General features: G+C 43.5%; 1 protein-coding gene across 1 annotated transcript in view; it reads right to left on the reverse strand.

The window, feature by feature from the left end:
* LOC103246453 (retinoblastoma-like protein 1) overlaps positions 1-16,257 on the reverse strand; it is an 87,205-nt gene extending 70,948 nt beyond the window's left edge. Inside the window, exons 1-2 of the mRNA XM_073009585.1 lie at positions 15,964-16,257; positions 8,568-8,701 (exon numbers count right to left, since the gene is read on the reverse strand). Of these exons, the coding sequence (XP_072865686.1) occupies positions 8,568-8,701; positions 15,964-16,242 (413 nt within the window). The 5' untranslated portion in view covers positions 16,243-16,257. The remainder of the gene's footprint in view (positions 1-8,567; positions 8,702-15,963) is intronic.
* Between the last annotated feature and the right edge of the window lie 150 nt (positions 16,258-16,407).

Raw genomic sequence — 16,407 nt, forward strand, 5'->3', positions numbered from 1 at the left:
GAGGTGGGAGGATTGCTTGAGCCCAGGAGTTTGAGACCAGCCTGGACAACATAGTGGGACCTCATATCTCCAAAATATTGAAAAATTAACTAGACTTGGTAGTGTGTGCGCACCTATAGTCCCAGCTACTCAAGAGGCTGCGATGGGAAGATTGCTTGAGCCCAGGAGGTCAAGGCTGCAGTGAGCTGTAATCACATCACTGAACTCCAGCCTGGATGACAGAGCGATGATTATAGGTGTGAGCCACCATGACTGGCTCACAGTGAACTTGCAAAATAAGTTTTAGTAATATATTTGGCCTGATTATTTGCATAGGGGGCAATAAGAATAGTGAGTGGCCACCTAGGCTCTTTTAAGTTGGTTTTGTTGGAACATTCATAAGGAATTTTGGATTAGACTTTTAAAAGCCTTAAGGCTAAGAAGACAAGCCAAGGATCCATCATCAGACTGTTCCCATAATACCTGTATGCATTGGGTGAAATCCTCTCTTCCTGAAGTCCCCAAAATATCTTGAGGTTCCTGGGCTTGTGAGAAAGTGACATTTTTTACTTATTGCAAGGTCATGGACCTTGTTAGGGAATCTTTGAACAATAATGATTGCTCAAGGAATTGCTTTGATCAAAGGGACAGTCATGTAGTCTGAAACAGGTTCCAGGACCACTTCTCTCTTGTTTAAAATTCAGCTTTGGTCCTTTGTAATATTACCCCCTCCATGGGACTCAACTTCTTAGGAATGAACCTTCCTAATGATGTGAGATATTGACCTAAATATGACCCAAATACATGATTGTTCTGCAATGGCGAGTCAATCTTCCCAATCTTTTTAATCAGCTCTATAAAGTAAACCTTGGCTGGTGCAGTGGCTCACACCTGTAATCCCAGTGCTTTAGTGCTTTAGGAGGCAAAGGCAGGAGGATCTCCTGAAACCAGAAGTTCAAGACCAACCTGGGCAACAAAGCCAGACCCAGTCTCTAAGAAAAAACAAAAAACAAAACAAAACAAAAAATTAGCCAGGCACGGTGGAGTGCACCTACAGTCCCAGCTACTTAGGTCACTGAGTCAAGAGGACAACTTGACCCCCAGAGTTTGAGGCTGTAGTGAGCTATGATCATGCCATTGCACTCCAGCCTGAGCAACAGAGTAAAAGCCTGTCTCTAAAAAAACAAAAACAACCTCAATGTTTTAAAGCAGTCTGGTTATATCTGAAAATATGCCATTCCAATAAAAGTCTAGGTAAAATAACCAGTGTCTGTGATTGTGTCCTTAAAAGCAGAACTTTAATTCCAGCTCCATCAAGTGTGGAATTGGTTGCTTGAATAAAGTATGAATCTCAAACCAAAATTAGGAAGATGCGAAACCTGAGAGGAGACTCACTAGAGACCCCTGCTGGCTCAGTGAGATTGGGTGATAGGTACCAAGGCTCCAACTATAATATCAGCAAATGGAGGCTCGCTTCAGGTCCCTTCATGGTTGCCAAAATGTCAAGCAGCCACTAGACAACAGCACAGAGCATGTGTCTCTCTGCGGGAGGAGCCTGTGAGGCTGGGCCAGGATTATAAGGTTTCTGCTTCACGAAAGGACAACGCAGAGGCCCAGGAACAAAAATACCAGAACCAGAAACCCCAGGGACCTGCATACCTCCTTCTTTTCCTCCTCCTCAGGCTAGGGCCAGCCATCCCTCCTGCTGGTGCTGACAGAGTCAGCCCTGTACCTCAGTGGAGCAGAGCACAGCATAGTTCACTGAGGCAGAGCTGGGCTGGACTAACAGCTAAACGGCTGAGTTACCATTTAATGTGTATAGTTTGGGAAGATAAGAAAGTTCGGGAGATGGTGGTGGTGATGGTTGAACAATGTGAAGGTGAAGGTATATAATGTCACTGAACTTAAAAATTGTCAATTTTATGAATTTTATGATATATATTTTACCCTGCTGCCAACACCACACACACACATGCACACACTCTCACTCTCTCTCTCTCTAGAGTTTACCCTCCATATCTGTGAGTTCCAAATAAATGGATTCAACCAACTACACATCAAAAATATTTGGAAAAAAAGGATGATTGTGTCCGTATTGAACATATACCAACTTCATTTCTTGTGATTATTCCCTAAAGTATACAGTGTAACAACTACTTACATAGTATTTACATTGTATTAGGTACAAATAATCTAGAGATGGGACCAGGTATGGTGGTTCACACCTGTAATCCCTGCACTTTGGGAGGTAAAGGCGGGCGGATCACTTGAGCTCAGGACTTCAAGACCAGCTTGGGAAACATGGTGAAACCCCATCTCTAAAAAAAAAAAAACAGAGCTACAAAAATTAGCTGGGCATGGTGGCACATACCTGTAGTCCCAGCTACTCGGGAGGGTGAGGTGGGAGGATTGCTTGAATGTGGAAGGCAGAGGTAGAAGGGAGCTGAGATCATGTTACTGTACTCTAGCCTGGGCAACAGAGTAAGACCCTGACTCAAATAATAATAATAATAATAAAAGTTTAAAAATTATATTTAAATTGAAATTTTGAAAACAGCCCAAATTATTATAAGTCAAAACAAATAAAATCATTTGAAATTTTTATTTATTTCTCTGAATGAACACATTGATGCTGGGTAACTGCTCTTTTAGCATTAAAAATTTGACACTTAAAAATGTTTTGGGGGAGGCTGGGTGCAGTGGCTCATGCCTGTAATCTTAACACTTTGGGAGGCTGAGGTGGGTGGATCACTTGAGGCCAAGAGTTTGAGACCAGCTTGGCCAAAATGGTGAAACACTGTCTCAACTAAAAATACAAAAATTACCTGAGCGTGGTGAAATGCGCCTGTAGTCCCAGCTACTCGGGAAGCTGAGGTGGGAGGATCGCTTGAGCCCAGAAGGTGGAGGTTGCAAGTGAGCCGAGATCATGACACTGCACTCCAGCCTGGGTGACAAAGTGAGACCCTGTCTCAAAAAACACAAACAAAAAATAAAAAAGATAAAAACAGGCTGGGCGCGGTGGCTCACGCCTGTAATCCCGACACTCTGGGAGGCTGAGGTGGGCAGATCACGAGGTTAGGAGTTCAAGATCAGCCTTGCCAAAATAGTGAAACCCCCGTCTCTATTAAAAATACAAAAATTAGCCGGGTGTGGTGGCACACGCCTGTAGTCCCAGCTACTGGGGAGGATGAGGCAGGAGAATCACTTGAACCCAGGAAGCAAAGGCTGCAGTGAGCAGCGACTGTGCCATTGCACTCCAGCCTGGGCAATACAGTGAGATTCTATCTCAAAAATAAATAAAAGATAAAAATATTTTGGGGGAAAAGGACTTTGAGAATATCAATCTACATTTTAAAAAGACTTAAGGTTTTTTTTTTTCATAAGTTTATAACTATTTTTAATGGATTTTTTTTTTTTTTTTTTTTTTTGAGAGTAGGTCTTGCTTTACCAGCCTGGCTGGAGTAGAGTGGCATGATCATAACTCACTGCAGCCTCCACCTCCTGGGTACAAGTGATTCTCCCACCTCAGCCTCCCAAGTAGCTGGGATTACAGGCATGCACCACCATGTCTGGCTAATTTTTGTATTTTTTGTAGAGACAGGGTATCACCCTGTTGCCCAGGCTGGTCTTGAACTCTTGGGTTCAAGAGATCTGCCCACCTCAGCCTCCCAAAGTGCTGGGATTACAAGTGTGTGCCACTGAGCCTGACCAAAAAAGACATATCTTTTGACCCTTTTTTAGGAATCATACATATTTTTGGAATTTATCAGAAATATCACCTTTACAATGATGTTTATTTGTCTGCAACTACAAAGGACTGGACACAATCGAAATGGCCATAAGACATGGCTAAATATATGAAAGATCCTTATATCCTAAAATATCCTAGAATAGTTAAAAAAAAATTCATGAGGTAGAACTACATATGCTGATATAGAAGAATTCCCAAAACATAAAGAAAAATAACTGTAATATTTTTTATTACATAAAAAATAACATATAATATATGTAACACATATAGTATAATTTCATTTATGTTTTAAAAAGAAAAAACACCAGCCTGGGCAACATGGTGAGACCCCTCGCTCTACAAAAAATATAAAATTTGCCAAGCATGGTGGCGTACACCGGTGGTCCCAGCTACTCGGGAGGCTGAAGAAAGGGATCGCTTGAGCCTGTGAGGTCTAGGCTGCAGTGAGCTGTGATCACACCACTATACTCCATCCTGAGTGACAGAGCAAGACTCTGTCTCAAAAAAATAAAGAGAAAAGAAAATAAAAAGAAAAAATACCAAAAAACAGGTTCATATGTTTGTACATAAGAAGGTTTTTTATTTTTTATTTTTTTGAGGCAGAGTTTTGCTCTTGTTGCCCAAGCTGGAGTGCGATAGCACAATCTCGGTTCACTGCAACCTCCACCTCCCAGGTTCAAGAAATTCTCCTGCCTCAGCCTCCCAAGTAGCTGGAATTACAGGTGTGCCCCACCACGCTTGACTAATTTTTTGTATTTTTATAGAAAAAAGGTTTCACCATGTTAGCCAGGCTGATCTTGAACTCCTGACCCCAGGTGATCCGCCCGTCTAAGCCTCCCAAAGTGCTGGGATTACATGCGTGAGCTACTGCGCCCAGCCAGAAGAAATTATTAATAATGGTTAATTATGGAGAGTGCCAAAAGGAGACACCTTCCTCCCTCCCTCCCTCCCTCCCTCCTTTCCTTCCTTTCTTTCTTTCAGATGGAGTTTCACTCTTGTCACCCACACTGGGGTACAATGGCATGATCTCTGCTTACTGCAACCTCCGTTTCCTGGGTTCAAGCGATTCTCCTCCCTCAGCCTCCCCAGTAGCTGGGATTACAGGTGCCCACTACCACGCCCAGCTAACTTTTTTGTATTTTTAGTAAAGACGGTGTTTCATCATGTTGGCTAGGCTGGTCTTGAACTCCTGACCTCAGGTGATCTGCCCGCCTCAGCCTCCCAAAGTGCTGGGATTACAGGTGTGAGACACTATGCATGGCCAAGGAGACGCCTTTCTACTTATAAGCCTTCTGTATTATTTAAAAATTTTGAAAATACATTTGTGTGTGTGTGTGTGTGTGTGTGTGTGCGGTAAAACATACATAACAAACAACTTTTACCATTGCAACCATTGTTAAGTCTATAGTTCAGTAGCATTAAGTACATTCACATTGTGCAATCATCACTACCATCTATCCCCAGAGTTTGTTTCATTATTTGAAATTTGATTTTTTTTTTTTTGAGACATAGTCTCGCGTTGCCCAGGCTGGAGTGCAGTGGCGCGATCCTGGCTCACTGCAAGCTCCACCTCCTGGGTTCACACCATTCTCCCGCCTCAGCCTCCTGAGTAGGTGGGACTACAGGTGCCCACCCGGCTAATTTTGTTTTTGTATTTTTAGTAGAGACGGGGTTTCACTTATTAGCCAGGATGGTCTCAATCTCCTGACCTTGTGATCCACCTGGCTCGGTTTCCCAAAGTGCTGGGATTACAGGCATGAGCCAATGCGCCCGGCCTTGTCTTTTTATTTGAGATGGAGTCTTGCTCTGTCGCCCAGGCTGGAGTGCAGTGGTGCTATCTCAGCTCACTGCAACCTCCACCTCCAATGTTCAAGTGATTCTCCTGCAATGTACTGCTCTACAGTTTTTGTTGTAATTCTTTTTTGTTCAGTTTCCCCCAGAATTTATTACTACAAAGATTTTTGAAATTATATGAACAATGATGAGAAACATTGACAGAAAAAGATCAGATTGTTTTATACTAACAATGATAATGTCTTACTCAATTAAAAAATTAACCCCATTGATCTTCATTTACTTTTTATCGTCTTATTTTTAGAACCAAAATTGTTTAAAAACATTTTTTTTAGGCTGAACATGGTGACTCACATCTGTAGTCCCAGCACTTTGGGAGGCTGAGGCAGGTGGATCACCTGAGGTCAGGAGTTTGAAACCAGCCCGGCCAACATGGTGAAACCCTGTCTCTATTAAAAATACAAAAAATTAGCCAGGCGTGGTGGCAGATACCTGTAATCCCAGCTACTGGGGAAGCTGAGGCAGGAGAATCACTTGAACTTGGGAGTCAGAGGCTACGGTGAGCCGAGATCAGGCCATTGCACTGCAGCCTGGGCAACAAGAGTAAAACTCCATCTCAAAAAAAAAAAAAAAAAAAATTTAAATTTAGCATGAACTAAAATCTATTTGCCATTCCTGGATAGGGCTTTAAACTTTGCTCCTCTTCTATTCTGGAAACCCAGGAATAGCAAATAGACAATGACCACAAATAGTTTTGTCCCAGAAACAAAGAATATTAGCATGAATCTAAACTGGATCGCTAAATTTGTTTCGTTTCCTATCCAGCCAAATAATTCTATATGCTTGATACTAGAATAAGTAAAAGATGTATCTGAGACCCACTGAGTAGCTGCAAGGGGAAAAAAATTAATATACAGTAGAGAAATAGGACAACGTCTTGACCAGATGATAAAAATTAACATCACCAATGAGATGCAGGTGGATAACATGTGCCATCATCAGATGTGATCTCCTTAGGACACAAAATCACTTATATAGTTTTCCATCAGGGAATGAATAACCTGCATCTAATCAAAAGTTAATAGGAGACAAATCCAAAATTGGGAACCATTTTTCAAAGAGGGGATGAGGGTGGGCACAGTGGCTCATGCCTGTAATCCCAGCACTTTGGGAGGCTGAGGCGGGTGGATCACAAGGTCAGGAGTTTGAGACCAGCCTGGCCAATATGGTGAAACCCCGTCTCTACCAAAAATACAAAAATTAGCTGGGTGTGGTGGCATGTGCCTATAGTCCCAGCTACTCAGGAGGCGGAGGTTGCGATGAGCTGAGATCGCACCACCGCACTCCAGCCTGGGCAACAGACTGAGACTCTGTCCCAAAAAAAAAAAAAAAAAAAAAAAAAGGCTGAGGCAAGAGGATCACTTGAGGTCAGGACTTTGAGACAAGCGTGAGTAACATAGTGAGACCCTGTCTCTATAAAAAGATTTTTAAATATCAGTCAGGCATGGTGGCACATGATTGTAGTTCCAGCTACTTGGGAGGCTGAAGCAGGAGGATCATTTGAGCTGAGGAGTTTGAGGCTGCAGTGAGCTAAAAAGGTGCCACTGTACTCGAGGCTTGGGCAGAGCAAGACCCGGTCTCTAAAAAATTTTTTTTAATTAAAGAAAGGGACAAAGTGATTGTGGATTATATTCCTCCAAAATGGTAATGTCATAAAAGAAAAAGAAAGGCTGTGGAAATGTTCCTAATTAAAGAAGAATAAATACACATGATAAACAAATGCAATACTTGATCCTTAATTAGAAATTGTACTTCCAGAAAAAAAAATGCTATAAAGAACATTATTGAATCAACTAACAAAACTAGAACAGAGATATCTGGTTAGATAAAATTATTTTATTAGTGTTAATTTTGCTGAAGTTGGTAACTGTACTGTAGTTATCTAAAGAAATACACAGTGAAGTATTTTGGGGTAAAAGGCTATAAATGTATGCTACTTAGATTGAAATGGTTGAGGAAAAAAAGAGGAAGGTCTAGCCGGGGAGGTTGGCTCACGCCTGTAATCCCAGTACTTAGGGAAGCCGAGGCAGGTGGATCACCTGAGGTCGGGAGTTCGAGACCAGCCCGACCAACATGGAGAAAGCCATCTCTACTAAAAATACAAAATTAGCCAGGCGTGGTGGCACATGCCTGTAATCCCAGCTACTCGGGAGGCTGAGGCAGGAGAATCGCTTGAACCCGGGAGGCAGAGGTTACGGTGAGCCAAGATTGCACCACTGCACTCTAGCCTGGGCAACAAGAGCGAAACTCCGTCTCGGAAAAAAAAAAAAGAGAGAAAGAGAGACAGATCTATATATTGAAGAAAGAAAAATCAAACGAGAAAGCAAAAGGGGTAAAATGTCAATAACAGGTGACTCTGAGTGAAGGATATATGGGTATTGTCCTTTTCTTATTTTTGCAACTTTTCTGTAAGCCTAAAATTATTTCCAAATTTTAAAAAATTAATTTTAAAAACTATAGCTAAAGATTTAACACAGAGGTTTCTAGCACAATTTGTGAAAGGCAGAGAAAGAATATGAAAATTGGGAAAGGATTATCTATGTTATAACAAACTTAGAATTAAATGAAGTCACACAGTGGCTCACGTCTGTAATCCTATAGCACTTTGGGAGGCCAAGGTGGGCAGATCACTTGAGGTCAGGAGTTCGAGAACAGCCTGAGCAACATGGTGACACCCCATCTCTACTAAAAAAAATACAAAAAATTAGCTGGGCTTAGTGGTGTGTGTCTGTAATCCCAGATACTTGGGAGACTGAGGCATGAGAATCATTTGAATCCAGGAGGCAGAGACTGCAGTAAGCCAAGACTGCGCCATTGCATTCCAGCCTGGCTGGCACAGTGAGACTCTGTCTCAAAAATAAATAAATAAATAAATAAATAAATAAAATAAAAATTAAATGAAGTCAAATGATTTCAAAACAAGAGAAAACTGATTCTAAAATTTAGAGCTTATATAACACTTAAAATCATGAAAGAGGTTTACCTTAATTTAGCTGAACGTAGTACTCTGGTAAGTGAAACACAGTTGCCTTCCATGATACCCTTTCCAACCGTGGGAATAATGCTTTTGCGGCATGCAACGTATAATGAACATGCCAACCAGTGTGTAACTTCTCCCTGGCAAGCAAAAGACAAACAGAAAAACAGATATAATATTACGTTAAAATGCTTTAATTCTGGAAAGAAGAGATGTAGAATTATCTGGTCTCGGTTTTCCTTATGTAGATAAAGGGCCAGAGAAGTGAAGATATTTGCCCAAGGTCACAAAGCTGCTAGCTGTAGTAATGGGTATAAAACTCCTTACTCTTAGTTCTGTGCTTTTACAACTATAACATGATAAATTAATATTAATCTAAAGATAAAAGCCTGACTTGGTGGCTCATGTTTATAATCCCAGTAATTCGGGAGGCTGATGTGGGAGTATCACTTGAGGCCAGGAGTTCAAGACTAGCCAGGGCAACGTAGTGAGACCTTGACTCTAAAAACGAAAATAAAAAAATTAACCAGGCATGGTGGTGCTTGCCTGCAGTCCCAGCTACTTGGGTGGCTGAGGTAAGAGGATCGCTTAAGCTCAGGAGTGCAAGACTGCAGTGAGCTATGTTTGTGACACTACATTCCAAGACAGGTAACTGAGCGAGAACCTGTCTCTTTAAAAAAGAAAAAAAAAAAAAAGATAACTCTTTCACTTTCACCTACACTCCAAATCTAATACAGGCATATGCCACATAACATTTTGGTCAACAGTGGACCACATATACAACAGTGATCACTTAAGATTATAATACTGGCCAGGCACGGTGGCTCATGCCTGGGAGGCTGGAGCGGGTGAATCACTTGAGGCCAGAAGTTCAAGACCAGCCTGGCCAACATGGCAAAACTCCGTCTCTACTAAAAATGCAAAAAATTAGCTGGGTGTAATGGCATGCGCCTGTAGTCCCACCTACTCGAGAGGCTGAGGCAGGAGAATAGCTTGAACCCGGGAGGCAGAGGTTGCAGTGAGCAGAGATCGTGCCACTGCACTCTAGCCTGGGCAACATAGGGACACTCTGGCACAAAAAAAAAAAAAAAAAAAAAAGATTATAATACTGTATGTTCTAACTGTTCTATATATTTAAAAAATTATAATTTACTGTACCCCTTTTATGTTTAGATACATACATACTTACCATTATAGTTGCCTACAGTATTCAGTACAGAAACATGCTGAACAAATTTGCAGCCCAAGAGCAACAGGCTACATTATTCAGCCTAGGTGTGTAGTAGACTATACTATCTAGGTTTGCATAAGTATACTCTGTGAAGTTCACACAACAAAATCACCTAATGTTGCATTTCTTAGACCATGTCCCTGTCATTAAGTGAAGCATGTCTGAATTATCAGAAGAGTTCTCCTAAAATTTGTCAGCATGACTTCCTTGATTTTAAGAAACGGACTTGATGATCCTGAAGTTTCTTTCTACCATTTTTGCTTTGTTTCTCTTTAACTAGTCTGGCAGGGAAAGGCAAGAACAGAGTAAAAAGTTGTCAAGGGAGTCACACATAAAAAAATTAATACTAGGCTGGACGTGATGGCTCACACCTGTAATCCCAGCACTTTGGGAGGCCGAGGTGGGCGGATCACAAGGTCAGGAGAACGAGACCATCCTGGCTAACACGGTGAAACCCCGTCTCTGCTAAAAATACAAAAAATGAGCCAGGCTTGGTGGCGGGTGCCTGTAGTCCAGCTACTCAGAAGGCTGAGGCAGGAGAACGGCAGGAGAAACCCAGGAGGCAGAGCTTGCAGTTAGCTGAGATCGCGCCACTGCACTCCAGCCTGAGCGACAAAGCGAGACTCTGTCTCAAAAAAAAAAAAAAAAAAAAAAAAATTAATACTAATCTCCTGCAACATAAAGGAGACTGTCATTTTTGTGAGGTAAAAATTTGGGGAATTATTTACTCCAAAACATGTCATCTTTAAAATACAGTCATATGCATTGCTTAATGACAGGGATATATTCTGAGAAATGCAACATTAGGCAATTTTGTTGTGCAAACATAGCATAGCCTACTAAACCTAGGCTATATGGTATGCTTATTGTTTCTAGGCTACAAACCTGTGGAAAATGTTACTATACTGAATACTGTTGGCAAATGTAACACAATAGTAATTACTTGTGTATCTAAACACAGAAAACATATAGTAAAAATAAAGTATGTGTGGTCCATCACTGACCGAAACGTTCTGCAGTACACGACCATAGTAAGCATGGCTCTCCATATTTGTAGATATCTCAATTTACAATGCCACAAAAAGGTGACATTTGGGAATTCAACAATTTTCTACATTTGACTTCAGACATCTCCAAGCTACAGTCAGTTCATGACTTCATTGCTGAAATACAATAGGTGAAGTTTAAGGATTAAGAATTACGGATAGGCTGGTGCGGTGCCTCACGCCTGTAATCCTAGCACTTTGGGAGGCCGAGGCAGGTGGATCACCTGAGGTCAGGAGTTCGAGAGCATCCTGGCCAACATGGCGAAACCCCGTCTCTACTAAAAAATACAAAAATTAGCCAGGCATGGTGGTGCATGCCTGTAATCCCAGCTTCTCGGGAGGCTGAGGAAGGAGAATCACTTGAACCTGGGAGGTGGGGGTTGCAGTGAGCTGAGATTGCGCCTCCAGCCTGCGCGACGGGAGTGAGATTCCATCTCAAAAAAAAAAAAAAAAAAAAATTACAGATAAAGACCAGGCACAGTGGCTCATGCTTGTAATCCTAGCACTTTGGGAGGCTGAGAAAGATAATTGCTTGAGCTCAGAATTTCAAGATCAGCCTAGGAAATATAGTGAGACCCGCATCTGTACAAAAGAGGAAAAAATTAGCCGGGCATGTGGCACATGCCTGTAGTTACAGCTACTTGGGGAACTGAGATGGGAGGATCATTTGAGCCCAGAAGGTTAAGGCTGCAGTGAGCTGTGACTGACCCATTGGACTCCCGCAAGGGTGAAAGAACGAGACCCTATCTCAAAAAAAAAAAAAAAAAAAAAGAATTACAGATGTAAATCTCATAGCACAACACAATAGTGTTCTTGTACACTGTTCCACAGACTCTCTTTAAGATCAAACCCTAGAAGGATAAAAAGATTGATTAAAAGATTTCTTACAATAATCTGAAAGGGGTCGGTAGAAATGGGTGGCCATCAATAAACCCAATGTTCCTACCCTGAAGGAATGAGAAGTTTTATTTTCTCAAAGCACTAAATGAGGCAGGTAAGCTTAAGGGTGAATATTTTTATAAGCTTTGATTAATGAATTGCTTGGGAATAGGGTCTGGTCATGGTGGCCTACGCATATTGTCCTAGCACTTTGGGAAGCTGATGTGGGTGGACTGCTTGAGTTCAGGGGTTCGAGACTAGTTTGGGTAACACGGCAAAACCCCATCTCTACAAAATACAAAAAAATTAGCAGGATGTGGTGGTATGCGCCTGTAGTCCCAGCTACTCTGGAGGCTGAGATGGGAGAAGTGCTTGAGACACTTTTTTCTCTCAAAAAAGAAAAAGAGAAAGAGTTGTTTGGGAATAGCATCTAAGTACTATAGAGCCTTTGGATACAGGCTACTAAATGAAAATTCTAGCAAGATGGTGAAAATATAACTCCTAAAATTATTGTTTCGATTTTTTTTTTTTTTAGGCGTTAAAGAATACACTGATTTTTATTTTACTTTTTAAAACAGGGTCTCATTATGTTGCCCCAGGCTGCAGTACAGTGGTGCTATCAGGGCCACTGCAGCCTTGACTTCCCAGGAATCAGGGCCACTGCGGCCTCAACCTCCCAGGTTCAAACAATCCCCCCATCTTAGCCTCTGGAGTAGTTGGGACTAAAGGCACATGCTACCACACCCAGCTAATTTTTGTAGAGATGGGAGCCCAAGCTGGTCTCAAACTCCTGGGCTCAAGTGATCCGCCTGCCTCAGCCTCCCAAAACGTTGGGATAACAGGTGTGAGCCACCATGCCCAGTCTATTTTATTTTTTGTAGCGACAGGGTCTCACTATGTTGTCGAGGCTGGTCTTAAACTCCTGGGCTCAAGAGATCCTCCTGCCTCAGCCTCCCAAAGTGCTGGGATTATAGGCATGAGCCACTGTGCCTGGCCTGATTTTCTTTCCTTAAAAAAGTCAACTATTTTATTCCATGAGAATAAAATAGAACACAATTATATTAGATAAAATCCTGTTTCATAAAAATTCTATGAATTCTATGATATCAGAAACCGGTTTTTTTATGATATCAAAAAAAGGCTTCTGATCTCACAGAACTTCACATCTGGAGCTAAGAAGAGGAACAGATACTATTATTTATAATTGGTGAGATAGAGAAGCTATAAGAAGAATTGAAAAAGTGTTGTAGGAGAATATAGTGCAGTGAATAACTGATTTTGACTAGAGTTTAGAGAAGGCCTCACAAAAGGAGACAAAATTTGTAAATCACTAAAAATGTAAGCAGGAGTTTGTCAGGTAGACTAGAGAGGGGTACGGATTGGAGAAAGACTTCTTAGGAAGCATCTGAGATATATGCAAATGACTACTCCAAATGCCTTTAACAAAAATTGATTTTAAAAAAAGGGGAAAATAAAACACTGGATAGAATAAACACAAAATTTCAGTTCATATATTTGTGTTTTCTAAAGCAAGCATTGGGCTGGGCACGGTGGCTCATGCCTGTAATCCCAGTGGTCTGGGAGGCTGCGGCACAAGAATCACTTGAGGCCAGTTCAAGACCAGCTTGGGCAACATAGTCAGAAACTATCTCCATAAAAAATTGAAAAATTAGCTGAGCAGGTGGCGTATGCCTGTAGTCCCAGCTACTGGGGAGGCTGAAGCAGGAAGATCACTTGAGCCTAGGAGTTTGAGTTTACAGTGAGCTACAATTGCACCACTGCATTCCAGGCCTGGTCAAAAGAGCAAGACTCTGTTTCTTTTCTTTTCTTTCTTTTTTTTTTTTTTTTGTGATGGAGTTTCACTCTTGTTGTGCAGGGTGGAGTGCAATGGCGCAATCTCATCTCACTGCAACCTCTACCTCCCGGGTTCAAGTGATTCTCCTGCCTCAGCCTCCCCAGTAGCTGGAATTACAGGTGCATGTCACCATGCCCAGCTAATTTTACATTTTTAGTAGAGACGGGGTTTCACCATGCTGGCCAGGCTGGTCTTGGACCTAAGAAGATCTGCCCACTTCGGCCTCCCAAAGTGCTGCAATTACAGACGTGAGCCACCGTGTGCCCAGCCAAGCCCCTGTTTCTAAGGAAGAAAGAAAGAAAGAAAGAAAGAAAAAAAGAACAATAAATAAATAAATAAAGCAAACATTGAAATTGTCCTATTCAACTCTGCCTAACTAGAGATTTAGCTCTCAACCTTTCCTGGTGTTGGGGGTGATGGGAAAGATTCCAGGCAGAGGGAACGGCATGGATATACCACAAAACTGGGAACAAGCTTGTCATATTCAAGAATCTGAAACAGGTGCACACCTTGACCATAGTTTGACACAGTAAATACTTATTCAATGACAGATGGTGTGACCTTGGGCAAGAGAGACCAAATGAGACCTAGGATGTCAGAAATACTTTTCCAGGCTTTCAAAAATCAATCTGTTTTCAATTGAGAGGCCATTCATTCTAATCTTTTTTTTTTTTTTTTTTTGAGACAGAGTCTCACTCTGTGGCCCAGGCTGGAGTGCAGTGGCGCGATCTTGGCTCACTGCAAGCCCCGCCTCCCGGGTTCAGGCCATTCTCCTCTCTCAGCCTCCTGAGTAGCTGGGACTACAGGTGCCCGCCACCATGCCCAGCTAATTCTTTGTATTTTCAGTAGAGATGGGGTTTCACTGTGTTAGCCAGGATGGTCTCAATCTCCTGACCTCATGATCCACCCGCCTTGGCCTCCCAAAGAGCTGGGATTACAAGCATGAGCCACCGTCTCTGGCTAATCTTCCTTACTTTCTTATTCTTCCCACAGCTTTCCGGTCATGCCACCCACGGATGTGGACCATTGTCCTTTACCCAGTCTATCTAGTCTGGAAGACTTTTTCAGGTACTTTTCCTTCATATATAGGCACACAGTCAATATACATCCAACTCTATGCCTTTGAACCCAGCAATTATTTCACTGGGTGGTGAGTCAGTGGTGCACCCTGGGAGTGGGTCCAGCGCCCTTGGCACATGAAAGCCTTTGAACATGGGGCCAGTGGAATGCTACATGAAATACACTCCATCAGGCTTATGCTCACCTTGCTCTTTTTAGATAGAGTCTTGCTCTGTCGCCCAGGCTGGAGTGCAGTGGTGTGATCTCTGCTCACTGCAGCTTATGCCTCCTGGGTTCAAGCAATTTTCCTGCCTCAGCCTTCCAAGTAGCTGGGATTACAGGCAGGCGCCAACACACCCAGCTAATTTTTGTAGTTTCTAGTAGAGACGGGGTTTTGCCATGTTGCCCAGGTTGGTCTCAAACTCCTGGCCTCAAGTGATCCGCCCGCCTTGGCCTCCCAAAGTGCTGGGATTACAGGCGTGAGCCACCACGCCCAGCCTGGGTTTCTGTATTAGAATAACCCTGGGCAAGACAACCTTCTGAGCCTTGCCATTATCACCTGGAAAGCAGGTCTAATACTCATTGCCATGCCATGTTCACAGGGCTGTTGTGAAGATAAAATGCAAGAATGATGGGGAAAAAAATCGAGTAATTATAACTGACATTTGTTTTATTCAGAGCTAGACACTGATGCAGAGCATCAGGACGATGCTCTGACAGAGGAGGAAACACAGGGCTGAGATCAGCTTCGTATGCACACTGGCTTTGATCAAACCGCTGCACAGCAACCAGCAGCTCCACCCTGATGAAGCAGAGGGTGGAGGTTAAACGGCTCAGACCCTGGGTCTGGCTCCATCTCTAACCGTGTGACCTTGGGCCTGTAGCTTAACCTGTCTGGGGTTCCGCTTCCTCTTGCGTGGAACGGGGATCACAGAAGGGGTTCAGACGGAACTGAGAGGGTCCATTTAAAGCTCTGGCCAGTGGTGTCTTGGCAGGCAGTTCATTTTCACTTTACCATTATATTTGTTCTTACCGATTTAAGGGCACTACCATGACGTTTGTGGCGCTTAGCGGGGTAAAGTGTGGTCAGGAAGACCGGGGTTTGAGTGGCGCAGGGCCTAGGCCGCTCCTTTCCTGGGCTTCAGTTTCCCGCCTCAAAATAATGGGCGGATTGGATGAGCGACACCCACCCTTCCCGCCCCTCGGCGCCTGGCTGCGCAGCGACCCTCCTAGGTGGGGAAACTCCCACCACCCCATAGGCCGGGGAAGGGGCGGGGCAGGGGTGGGGCCTGGCGAGGGTAGGGTCCGGCCGCCCCACCTGCTGCCGCTCACCTCTAGGCTGTAGTTGCCTCGGATGGCAGTAAAGTCGTCCAGGGCTTCGGCCGCGCTCCCCTCGTCCAGGTTCAGCTCCTGGCACAGGGCCTGTAGCGCCTCCCCGGCTGCGGCGACCACCGCCACCCCATCAGCGTGGGACTCGTCCTCGAACATCCCTTCAGGCCCCGCGGGCGGCGCGCCGGGGCCCCCGACTTCTTTCTCCCGCCCAGGCGCGCTACCCACAACCACCTGCGCCAAAGCGCGCGAAAACTTGCAGTTGCGGGCGTGCCTCGTCATCCACCGTCTGCCTCCGCTTTTCTACTAAAAAAAAGTCCGTTTTTTCCTCCGGAGCTCCTAGCCGTCCCTCCCCGGAAATGTGATAAGAATACGGACCTCAGATTCTGAAATACCTGGCCTTAGCCCTTGGCTGGTCGCCGGGGGCCGAGCCGGCGGGACAAAAAA

Source organism: Chlorocebus sabaeus, chromosome 2 (genome assembly GCF_047675955.1).
Source record: "Chlorocebus sabaeus isolate Y175 chromosome 2, mChlSab1.0.hap1, whole genome shotgun sequence".
Classification (NCBI taxonomy): domain Eukaryota; kingdom Metazoa; phylum Chordata; class Mammalia; order Primates; family Cercopithecidae; genus Chlorocebus; species Chlorocebus sabaeus.